The sequence below is a fragment of the Hippopotamus amphibius genome, chromosome 16 (genome assembly GCF_030028045.1).
Source record: "Hippopotamus amphibius kiboko isolate mHipAmp2 chromosome 16, mHipAmp2.hap2, whole genome shotgun sequence".
NCBI lineage: Eukaryota > Metazoa > Chordata > Mammalia > Artiodactyla > Hippopotamidae > Hippopotamus > Hippopotamus amphibius.
The window spans coordinates 17,304,829-17,317,079 of NC_080201.1; the positions used below are offsets into that span (position 1 = coordinate 17,304,829).

Here is a 12,251-nt window from a genome sequence, read left to right on the forward strand (position 1 = left end):
TGTCTTGGTATGAGTCCTTTTTCATTATTGCATTGAGCACTCAGTGGTCTTTTCAACCTCAAAAATCATAATTAGTTCTGGAATGTTTTCTTGTATTATTTCTGTGATAGGTTCTTCATTTTTCACTTCTATCAATTGATCTCCTTTTAATTGAGATAAGAGTATCTGCTTGTATAAAACTCTCATTTTCTATCTTTTCCTTTTTGTTCTACCTTGTGGGAGATTTCCTCATTTTTATTTTCCATCCCTTCTATTGGTTTCACTTTTATTTCTGCTCTCATTAAAAAACTTTATTTTGAAATATTAAGCTTACAAACACTTGCAAAGGTAGCCTAGAGAGTTCCCATGTATTCTTCACCCAGATTCCCCTAATGTTAGCGTCTTACATAACCAAAGCACAATGATCAAAACTAAGAAATGAATGTTGCAACAATGCCATGAAGTACAGACTTTATTTACATGTCACAAGTCTTTCCACCAGCGTCCTTTTTCTGGATCCAATCCAGGACCCACGCTGTACTGTACTGGTCACGTCTCCTTAGTCTCCTCCAATCTGTGACCGTTCTTCAGTCTTTCCTTGTCTTTCATGACCTTGACACTTTTGAAGATATTGGTTGAGGGTTTGTAGAATGTCCATCAATTTGGGTCTGTCTAATATTCTGTCATGATTAGATTGAGGTTATGAATTTTGGGAATACAGTAGAGAGGATATGTTCTTCTCAGTTCATCATTTCAAAGGTACATGATACTGGTGTGTTATTCATTACTGGTGATGTTAAACTTGATCAGTTGGTTAAGTCGGCCAGCTTTCTTCACTGTAAAATTACTGCTTTTCTCTTTGTAACTAGTAAATGCTTCCGGGGAGATACTCTCAGGCTATGTAAACATCCTGTTTCTTCTTAAGATTTTGCCTACTAATTTTAACATTCACTGGTAGCCTCAAATTTGTAATTTCTAGAATTCTTATTCCCTGTTCTTTTTTAAATAGCATCCTACGTTTGCATTCGTGGATACAATATCATCTCTCTGAAGTTATGAGTTTTCTTCTATCTCTTCCTTTGACTTTTTTTTTTCCAATTTGTTTTGATCTCTATCTTTTGAATTAAAGCTTTCCAAAAATGGTTGATAGCCCTAGGCTATCCATTTATAGGTAACCGTTAAGCAGGGCACTAAAAACTTTTTGCATACTTTGCAATCCAAAGAGCTTGTTGACTGAAGGATTTCACTGCCAGGTGACCTTGTGGAAGCCGCCAGGTGTCAGTAGCTGTCGATCTTTTCTCTAGAGCTGGAGGGTTTCTCCAGAGAGGAATCTCCCTATTCGCTGCCTATGGGGGTGGGGGGTGGGGTGGGTACAACCTTGGCTGTCCGTGTTCTACAAGCCAAGGGGGCGCAGGTGGGGCGGTATCTCCGCAAATACGATGAAATTCCACTTAATCCCCACTCACCACGGCCCTCAGCTTTGCCTGGTAATCTCACATCAAGCTCCTCTCAGGGGACTTCCCTGGTTGTGCAGTGGTGAGGCCTCCATGCTCCCAATGCAGGGGGCCCAGTTTCAATCCCTGGTCAGGGAACTAGATCCCACATGTGTGCTGCAACTAGGAGTTCACATGCCACAACTGGGGAGTCCAACTGCTGCAACTGGGACCCACTGCAACCAAATAAATTAAATAAATATTAAAAACAAAAAACCTCTTGGGTTCGATTTTTCCCAGGATTAAACCTCCAGCTTTTGTCAGGGGAGAGGGACAGTCACCTAGCTGTGCAGACTAGAGTTAGCGATGGAGGTGGGATGGGGATCGACCCTTGGAGGTAGATGGTGATTATGTAGGATAATTCGTACATAGTCTGTGGTGTGGGATATGAGGTGTGGCTTCACTCTTGTTGGCTTTTTCTCCTTTAGGCTTTCAAATTTCTTTACTATACTTTTCTAAGTTTAGTGGCCTTCCATCTTGCAAAAACTTCCTGAGTAAGATCTTTCATCAACAGAGATGCACTCTTTTACTTTGTCTTTCTGGATTTATATCTTTGTTTATTCCTTACTTTCATCATTTATGTGGCTTTTGGAAGGGAGCAGAGATAAACAAGTTTGTCAAACTACTATGTTCAATCTGAAGCCCCTTAATTTTTTTTTACCGTGGTCAAAAACAATCTAAATATTAATCAAGTACAAAATGCTATGAACCAATCTCCCATTCAGAGTCCCAAATGATTTCTGTAGATACTTCACCCTCAAGGAGGCGGAGCATAACTCCACTCCTTAAGTGTGGGTTGCCCGTAATGACTTTCTCCCAATACAGAACAATATGGAAACTTCCTTCCAAAGAAGGATGGAACCTAATAAATACCTATAATGGAAAAGAATCTGAAAAAGAATATGTACGAAGGTGAATCAAAAATTATCCACACTCCGGTTATGTTAAAACTTCTGTCAGCTTCACTGTCTTATCAGCACTTTCTGTTCAAGGCTACTGTCTTCCCAGTCACTGCTGTGCAGGTGTGAACTGTTACATCAGTTCATTTGTAACTGCAGTGCGAGCAAAAATGGATGCCCCACTTGACTTGCACGAAAGAAGAGCAGCGTGCAGTGATTCGTTTTTTGTGGTCTGAGGGTGTGCATGTCTGCACACTTCTGTCCACACTGTCAACACCCTACAAAAACTTTGTTTTGAGGTGTTAAAGCATCCTTCCTATAGTCCTGATCTTGCTCCATCAGACTTTCACCTGTTTGGTCCCCTGAAAGCAGCCCTACGAGGACTAAGATTCACTTCTGATGAAGTGAAGACAGTGGTGCATTTGTGGCTCACAGCTCAGCCTAAGACATTTTTAAATGAGCGAATATGAAAGCTTGTTGACAGGACAAAGTGTATTGAAAAGCAACGAGATTATGTCAAAAAATGAATTTGTCTTTTCTAAAACTTAATTAAAATAAATTCTACAGCCAGAGTGTGGATAATTTTTGACTCACCCTCGTATGTAGATATATCTGAGTCATTTTGTTGTACACCTGAAACTAAAACAAATATTGTAAGTCAACGATACGTCAGAAAAACCCAAACCCTAATAAACACTACCTCATCCTGGTGATCAAGGTCAATCTTGTCAACCATAAATCCTATTGATAGTGTATACCCTTGATATGATGTGACAATAATGGCAAGTTCCATCTGGAGCCTCCCCTGACCCCAACTGAATCTATAACTTCAGTCTAATTACAAGAAAAATATCAAGTTCCAATTGAGGACACCCTACAGTGTACCTGACCAATACTCCTCAAAACTGTTAAGGCCATCAAAAATAAGAGTCCGAGAAACTGTCACAGTCAAGAGGAGGCAAAAAATACATGATGACTAAATGTAAAAGTGGAACAGAAAAAAGACATTAAGTAAAAACTGAGGAAGTATGAATAAATTGCAGACTTTGATAATAATGTATTGATACTGGTTCATTAACTGTAACCAAGGTACCATACTAACATTTAAGGTGCTAGTAATAGGGGAAACCGAGTGCTGAGTTTATAGGAACTCTCCGTATTATCATCACAATTTTTCTAAATTTAAACTTTTCTAAAAAATAAGTTTATTTAAAATATTTCTGTGAAACCGATAAATACTGGCAGCTGAATTTATTTACAGAGAGAATACAATGGGTTTGCAGGGATGCAGGAGTGAATGGGGTTTTGGGCTGTTAGTGATGTGGAGAGCACTGGGATTCATCTCAAAATTCTACGTGGGAGGCCTAAACAGTTCAACAAATTTGGATGTCGTTCATTCAGACACAGCATGATAAACCATACTGAATCTACGTAGCCCCTCCTGTGGCTCAGCATAGAGCAGGGCACCCTGAGGGATGCAGAAGACGCACCCATTAATGAAGACACTTAAACAAAATACACAATGTATGTGATAATAGTATCTGCCTTGGGTATCTGCTTCCCCTACGATCCTCCTCCCATTCAAACCTGAGGAATGGGTCTCCCTGCCCTTGATGGGACCAGAAATGGACACTGATATGACCTGGCCAATTACATTCTCACTTCTAAGAATTAATTTCCATAAGGTGTTTGGACTGGAAACTGACGTAGCCACCTTGACCCCACTGCTCTTCTGATTCCTGGTCCCAGTTCTCCTGAGGTCCAGTTGTGCTTCCTACCCCTGAGTTCCATCAGATGCTCATTTCATAACTGATTCATAACAAGTAAGTTCCCTTTTACTTGTTAGCTTAAATAGGTTTCTTATTTATGAATCTTATTCTATGACAAAAATAATGAGTGTGTATCTTTTTAAAGTAAAGAATATTTCTTCTTTGCAAAGATACTTAGCATAGAATAAAAAATAAGTCTCTGCCCTATGGGAGCTTAGGTATACTGGAAGAGGCAGAACCCTTTCAGAGATGTTACGAAGGCAGGCATTTTAAGGTCAGTTAAGCTGCAGAGGCCATTGTAGTTAGAATATGTTTTAGAAACCAAGTTTGAACTAGCTTAAGACAAAAAGCAAATTTATTGACTCATACGTGAAAGGTCCAGAGGTAGAATTTAGCCCTAAACAGAGGTCAATAAAGATGTTCAAACAGAACTGCACTAGTTTATATGGATGGTCCAGCTTATAAACAAATCAGCTTTATTTCTTCCGAATGTTTTCTACTACAGGCAAGTAGGTACATTTCTGGACCATAACACTTAAAAATAAAGAGGAACGTAGAGCTAAGGAGTCACTTACTAGTAAAACATGAGACAGTATTACAGTTTAAGGGGGCAAGATGGAGTAGAAAGAGAGTGTAGGGAAAATCCCCAAACTAGAAACAAAAAACACCTAAAAAAATTCAGAAAAGGAAAAGGGATGTCACATTGGAAGTCTTAAGAAAGCTTATTTTCCTGTGCGGCTCCTGATAAGATTTCTTGGGTAATTACATCAGAGTGGGCAGGTTTCTGAGAAGATTCGTTTTTTTTGTAGACATCAGCCTACTGTGTTGTAGGTGATGCCACCTCCTTTTCTGAAACACTTCCATGAGGACACTAGAAAAAAAAGATCCCGAAAGTAAGCTTCTCCAAGAAAAAATGAAATTCAGGCACCTGGGTTTAAAAATGTTTCTCTTTCCAGGTCCATGTGGTTCTAAAGTTAACATCAGTGTTTCAGTCACAGAGATTAGGACTAGGAACAAACAACAGGAAACTGCTCTGAGACTGGCACTGATGGGTCAAAAATGCCACTTGTCACACTTGTAACAAACAGCATCTGTATTTGCATTTGTTTCTTAATTTAAGGTAAGGTGTTTCTTACCTTAAATGCACATAACTGAAATCACAATCTTCGACCTCAGGTTTTTAGGAATCAACCAGAATCTGGCAAGTACCTGCCAAGTACTCAGCATCAGGAAAAGTGATGTGAGCTATTAGGATTAAAGATTAAACATTAGATTCAAACACTAGTAGTAAGACCAGGACTTTCCTTTCCTGTTAGTAATCCTCAATTCATGTGACAGTGAAATAACCAAGCCGTAAGGAACGATGTCTCGTTGGTAATGTTAGAAGGCTATCAGTATGTTTTAAAGGTAATTATAAAAATGGTTTATTTCCCCTGTTTTATTAACACAGTCACTAGAACCTCGATCTCAATGTTTAATTTTCCCCAACAGTTTAGCTATTTCCAAGAAAAACAACCATTTGAAGACTGGCATCACAGATAACAAAATATTACCTTGAACTGGCTTCTCTTTACCAGATGGTTTCAGTAAAAACAAACTCCCAACCTGTCTACCAGGTTGCCACTTCACATCCATTAATTCAGCAAAAGTCTTGATTGTTGCCTCTCGTGACTCTCAAGTGAGCAGCTCACATCAAGGAAAGAGCAGCAAGGATCCCGGAGAACCACAGGACTCCCCACTGAGTTACACTAAACCCAGCATTAGCATACATACAGGTGACTTTGACGCCTCTCAAAATCTTTTCTTCCAGAACACCTGCAAATTACAGAATCAACATTTCTACTTATAAAAAAAAAATTAAATAACTGTATTCAGCACAAGAAAAGGAAAACAGTATCTTTATTGTGTGTAGTTCTAACAAACATTCACTGTGTGCACATTCCAGTAAAAACAGACAAAGATCTTTGTTCAAAATATGCTGAAATAAAATAGGTAAACAATCTCCACTATTGAATACACAAAAGGAATGTTAATATTACTCGTTCAGAGTTGAGGGTGAAGTCAAAAGAAAGAAAATTAAACAACCATAATAATGTTTTGCCTAAATAGTAAATGTAGAATACAAGTGCGGACACAAAGCAGCTCCTAAAATCCATGAGTGAGATGCTGGATGGAGGGTCAGTGACTTGACAAACACCTCTCTGCTTCGTGGGCCCTCCCTCTGAGATCACCCCCACAAATTCCAAACCCAGCTCTTCCAGAGCACAACCGTCACATGTGACTGAACCCCCCATTACTTGTGTGATATTTGGCAAAAGAATGAGACGGTTAAAAAAAAGAGAAAAGAAAAAAAAAAAAAAAAGGTCAATCTCCTGTTGAGACAAGACAGGTCTGAATCCATTTCTCCTGGGGAAGGAAGCAATGAATAATAACGTTCTGCATTTCTAAAATGGAATTTAATCATGTAGTGTCACTTGAGATTTTACGCATGAGATACTAGGTAAGCAATGACGTAGCTGGCTTGTAAAGCATTTCTCATTGCTCCACGTGGGAACTGAGTGAGCATACCCTCAACAATGTTCTTATTTCACAACATGTGCATTTACGACAACTGCTGAAAGAACAGTTGCAGGCTCAAATTATAGGTTCCAATGGATTTTTGTTGCTGCTTAAGTGGTCACATAAGAACTAAACACAGGATAAACTTTGTCCCCACCACTTTCCTGTCTTTACAAATGCAAGTCATTTGGAAACCAAAACCAATTCCTGAGAGACAGGAGCAGGAAATTTTGGGACTCAGCACTGACATCCCTATTTTGGGGGCACGAATTTCCCCTCATCTCCTCCTCCTGTGATCTCCAGCCATTATGTGTACAGTATGGTGGGTGGCAACAGTGAGTCTTCCTTGGACATAAACAACCAAACACCCTAGAGACACCGCAGGAGGCCCAGCTGGCCAACAGGGACTGGCTCCACTGGCTCTGGCTTTTCACGACCCACCAATGTCGAGACTGTTTCGAGAATTCCTGTCTACTTCTTAAAACAAAAGTCCTTTCTGATGGATTTGGCTAACATACTGTATTACTTTATTGTTTAGGAAAAAACCTCTGCAAACTCACACAAGCTCTACCTTTCACCTGGCTGTTTATGTAGGCAGCAGAGTAATAATAGTAAACAGACCCAAAAGTGGGTTGTATAATACAAAGTGACATCACATTAGCAGTAGATCAAAAGAAGCCCTGGGTATTGGATGGATTTCATGGATGGTTGAGACAAAGTCTGAAAATCTTTCCCTCTGGCTCTGAATAAAAACGAGTCCAGATATAAACAGGAAAAGACCACCAATATGAAACAGAAAAACATACCTTTTATAGTGGTCTCTACCCTAAAAATATTTAAAAACCCACAAATTTTACTTAAGAATATTGTTCTTTAACATTTATTCTAAGCCAGATGTTTTTCATTCACTTTTGGGGCCGCCAACACACTTTTAATTGATCCAAGTTATCTTCTGGCTTAGTTTTAGCTTGAATGTTCCCTTTCCAGCTCCTCAATACTCCTTTGTTCTTCATTTCTACCCTACTGTGGGCCCATGTGATCATGCAACTTAATGATTACGGCAATTATATATCAATTCTTATTCAAGGCAACCCTTCCTTGCCTTCAGGGAGGAGCATCAAGTCACACCACCTCTGTTACACAATAAGCAAAGACTTTTCATTCAATAAATTGTCTTGGAGTGGCATCTTACAATACATACAAAACGTTTTCTAAAGACAAAAGTTTTAAAAGTTTACCCATATCCCTGACATGTAAAAGTCAGCCAGAAATCCCCTAAAATTACTCTATAATATCATAACTAAGTGTACGATTAGCAGGTTAACATTATTTTTATGAATTCCGAATTCACTCAGCTGCTAAATCACAGGATACAAGACCTGGGTTGAACTTTTTCTTAAATAGTTTGCATGGGCAGACACTGGTGTGCTGTGTAGTTTCCTGTCCTGTCAGATGCCTGGCAAGCAGGAAGAGGGGAGGAGATGCTGAGCAGTGCCCGTGGTCCTTCCTGAACCACGCTGCTCCCTGCTGCACGTGTCAATGGCTCAGAGCAGAATGATCATCCTCAAAGGATGCGGAGAAAAATCACCACAGTTGTCGGCAGAAAACTGCCAGTGGATAGTCTCTTCAGGTGCTTCCACGGGGGCGGGGAAAAGCAGTCAAACATGCCAGAGAAACTCCTGAACCAAGGAGAAACAGTAACAGAATTCTAAATAATAACCTACTCCTCAATGAAACAGTCATAAGAAAAAAAAAAGCCTATCAGTTTTTTTAAATTCTCAATGGAAAAACAACAGAACCACAAATTGGAGCCACGGAGGTAAAATACAGATGAAATGGAAAACATTTTCCTGTCCCAATCTCCCCCTTCCAAATGCCGCTTTACCATGGGAGTTATTTTACTGGGGCAAATGAAATATCAAATACTGTATCTTTGATCAATTTGGAGTCTCTTACTTCTGTAAAATAGGGAATAAGAAATTTGCCAACTGATAAAAAAATAACAAAATCCCTTAACAAAAATGACTAGAGACCAGTGCCAAACCAAAGCATAGGATGAAGTTAAAGGTGCCATTTCTAAACTCCTGTCCTAAAAGTAGTGTTTTTCTGTATTTCTCACCCCAATTCATCTCTCCCTCTTCCTGTTTCTCTCCACTCCCCATAAACAAAAGGCAAGCAGATTTCTGCCCAGCACCACTTGGCGGCCTTAGCGGGTGGCAAGGGCTCCCTGCTACACTCGCTCAGTTTTAACAAATACAACCAAGGAACAAGATCATTCTGCAGCTGTGTTTTAAGTCACGGGTGTGCAACCTGACTTCGTGAATGAAACCTCTTAAGATAAACAATAGAATTAAGTCATACTTTAAAAAATAATAATATTTACTTAAAAGAAAAAGGGGAAAAGAAAAGCTTCAAAACCAGAGAGTGATGCCCTGTTAAGTATGTGTAATGTGCGTTCAAAGTACCGGAGAGCAGGCAATTTTACCAAAGGGCAATGTCCCTAGGACATGCGGACTATAATTATAAAAGAAAGTTCTGTTACACGAAGGTGCTTGTGGAAAAGAGTAAAGAGAGGAAACAAAGGCAAGGACACAGAACAGTGAGCAGGTGCTTGGAGAGTAAGGCTCTGAGAAATGACTTGGACACTGGTCCCGGGGCTGAGGTGGATGTCTGGCCAACAGTCTGGGCTCCGAGGGGGAAGAATACGATTGGCAGGATTCGAGAAGAGGGCACCGCTGCATCCTCCAAACAAGTCTCTAGTTCTCAATCCCAGGAGGATATGGCTTCCAGACTTCAACAAGGTCTCCTCAGGAGGACTTGCTCTCCGCCATGTAGTAACGATACAGGAAACCCAAGAGAATAGCGCCTACGATGGGGAAGATCCAATACGACCAGCAGCTAGACGTACCGAGGGGGGAGAAAACAACAAAATCGTGAACATTTCATACCAAACAGTCCCTATTTTTCAACATTCACATTTCACTATTTAAAAAATATTTTTACATTTTAATATTTTTATGAGCAAAGAATTTTGATTTATTTGGGGAAATAAAAAATCCAGAGATTTCGACTGAAGTGAAAGTTAAACAATAATTTTAAAAGGATTAAAAACGGAATGTATGGTATGATACCAAAAAAAGATACACACACATACCTCAGCATGCATTCTCACAAAGACATAAAGTGGTTATTTCTGGGTTATGACATTATGGATAGTTTAAAGTTTTCTTTATGCTTTTTCACATATTCCATAATTAATATCTTTAAACAGGAAAAAACCATCATTTTATGTATATAATTATAAATTTAGAACCAATGAGACCTAACACAACTGTTGACGATACTGTATCTGCCCCATGTGTATTTTTAAAATTTAATCCTCACAACAATCCTATAAAATAGGTACTATTATTATTCTCATTTTATACACAGGAAATACAAGCTTTGCACCCAAAATCACAAAGGGAAGTTCGTCAAGCAGTCTGATTCCTAACCTCTTAATTCCCTACTTAAGTCTGTACACTAATAAGGACACACACACACACAAACACACACACAACATACCGATAGCTCTAATTAAGTTAAGGAAATGGCAGTTGGCTTAAAAAGTCCTGTAAGAAACTTTCCTCAGAGCTTCAGGACAGTCATTATTCTCCTTAAAATAATCCTTCTTGGGAATTCCCTGGCAGTCCAGCAGTTAAGACTCCGCGTTTCACTGCAGTGGTCCAGGTTCAATCCCTGGTTGGGGAACTAAGATCCCACAAGCAGCATGGCGTAGCCAAAAAAAGAGAAAAAGTCCGTCTTCTCTAATAGAGCTCATTAGCACTGCAAGTTTTAAGGTACGATCCAAATGACCTTCCACGATTCAAATGACCGGGCTACCCCTCCACTTATGACATATGCAGTCTTGGGATTAAAAGGCTTTGAAGCCCAAAAAACCAGCTGAGGTCCAATAATAAAAATGATTCTTTGCCTATACTTGCCTAGCACTTTGTACATTTAAGTATGGCAGAAGGCTGTTCTGGACAAGTTGAGAATGTCAGCCAGGTAGCTTTGTTTAAGTACATAAGCCAGTTGGTTGGTATGTACAACAGCAATGTGGCACAGCAAAACTTAAAAGTAATCTCTCCAGAAGAGTAATGAATTCAGGTATCTTCCAGGGCAACCACAAGAGACAAAAGAGCTCAAAAGTGGGATCCTTGAGAAAACACTTTGGAAGATAAGGTCTTCCGTGCAAAAGACTGAAAATGGTTGACCACCAATCCTCATATAATCCTTTGTAACTCCACGGCCACTGAGAACAGAACCAGAGGAAACGCATCTATACTGCACCAAAGGAGATATAGGTTCAACAACAACTTCCTGGACATAAAACTGAACTCTCTTCATTCATATTTATTCAGGTTATTGCATGTAGTTGTGACTGTTATTTTTATTGCTTTGTAGTATCCCACTGAACGAATATCCCGGAATGAATTCATTCATTTTACTAATGAATGGTTATTTGGGTTGTTTCCAATATTTTAATATCTTGAATACTGTTGCTATGAGCATTCTCGTAGGTGTGCACTGGTATACTTGTACACACATTTCTCTTGAGTATATACATATCCCTAGAAATGGAATTGCTGGGTCAAAAGTTGCTACATTGTCAAATTTACTTGCTAATGCCAAATCATTTTCCACAGTGATTGTACCCATTTACATTTCCCTAAGACCCAAAGGGGACCTAAGAATATTGGTAATCCACTTCCTAAACAACTCCTCTTATTTTTAGAATTTTTAACTCTTGTCAAACTGGTAGGTGTGAAATATACCCTATGATTTCAATTTGCATCTCTCTGATGACAAATGAAATTAAACTTTTCCCCCCATATGCTTATATCTGTGCTTCCTCTTCTATAAGGTGCTTAAGTCTTTTTCTCATATTCTACTAAGTTATTTTTTAATCGATTTGTAAAAATTCCTTATGTATTCTACATAATAATTATTTTTTAAAATTTATTTATTTATTTATTTATTGGCTGCTTTGGGTCTTCATTGCTGCACAAGGGCTTTCTCTAGTTGCGGCAAGCGGGGGCTATTCTTTGTTGCGGTGCACGGGCTTCTCATTGTGGTGGCTTCTCTTGTTGCAGAGCATGGGCTCTAGGCGCGCAGGCTTCAGTAGCTGTGGCACACGGGCTTAGGCTTAGTTGCTTCAAGGCATGTGGGATCTTCTCCGCCCAGGGATCAAACCCGTGTCCGCTGCCTTGGCTTAACCACTGCACTACCAGAGAAGTCCTTACATTATAATTCTTAATCAGTTTTAAGCATAGTATAAGTCTACTGCAAGTTTATGGCCCGTATTTTCAAATTCTTTATGGAGCTTTTAGCTGAGCATAAATGCTTAACATTAAGGAAGCTGAATTTACTAACAGTTTCCTTTAATTTCCACTTTTTAAAAATATTCTGCCCATCACCTCACAAAAAAGACGAGGTTTGTTTATGGAGGAAAAAAGATTTTTTTCTCTCTCTGTGGGATCTCAGAAAGACAAAACAGCTCTATACAATCG

At 39.3% G+C, this 12,251-nt stretch overlaps 1 protein-coding gene across 1 annotated transcript in view; it reads right to left on the reverse strand.

The window, feature by feature from the left end:
• Positions 1-6,021: 6,021 nt before the first annotated feature.
• Positions 6,022-12,251, reverse strand: part of LOC130838640 (cytochrome b5 type B) — a 33,100-nt gene continuing 26,870 nt past the window's right edge. Inside the window, exon 5 of the mRNA XM_057712054.1 lies at positions 6,022-9,597. Within this exon, the coding sequence (XP_057568037.1) occupies positions 9,507-9,597 (91 nt within the window). The 3' untranslated portion in view covers positions 6,022-9,506. The remainder of the gene's footprint in view (positions 9,598-12,251) is intronic.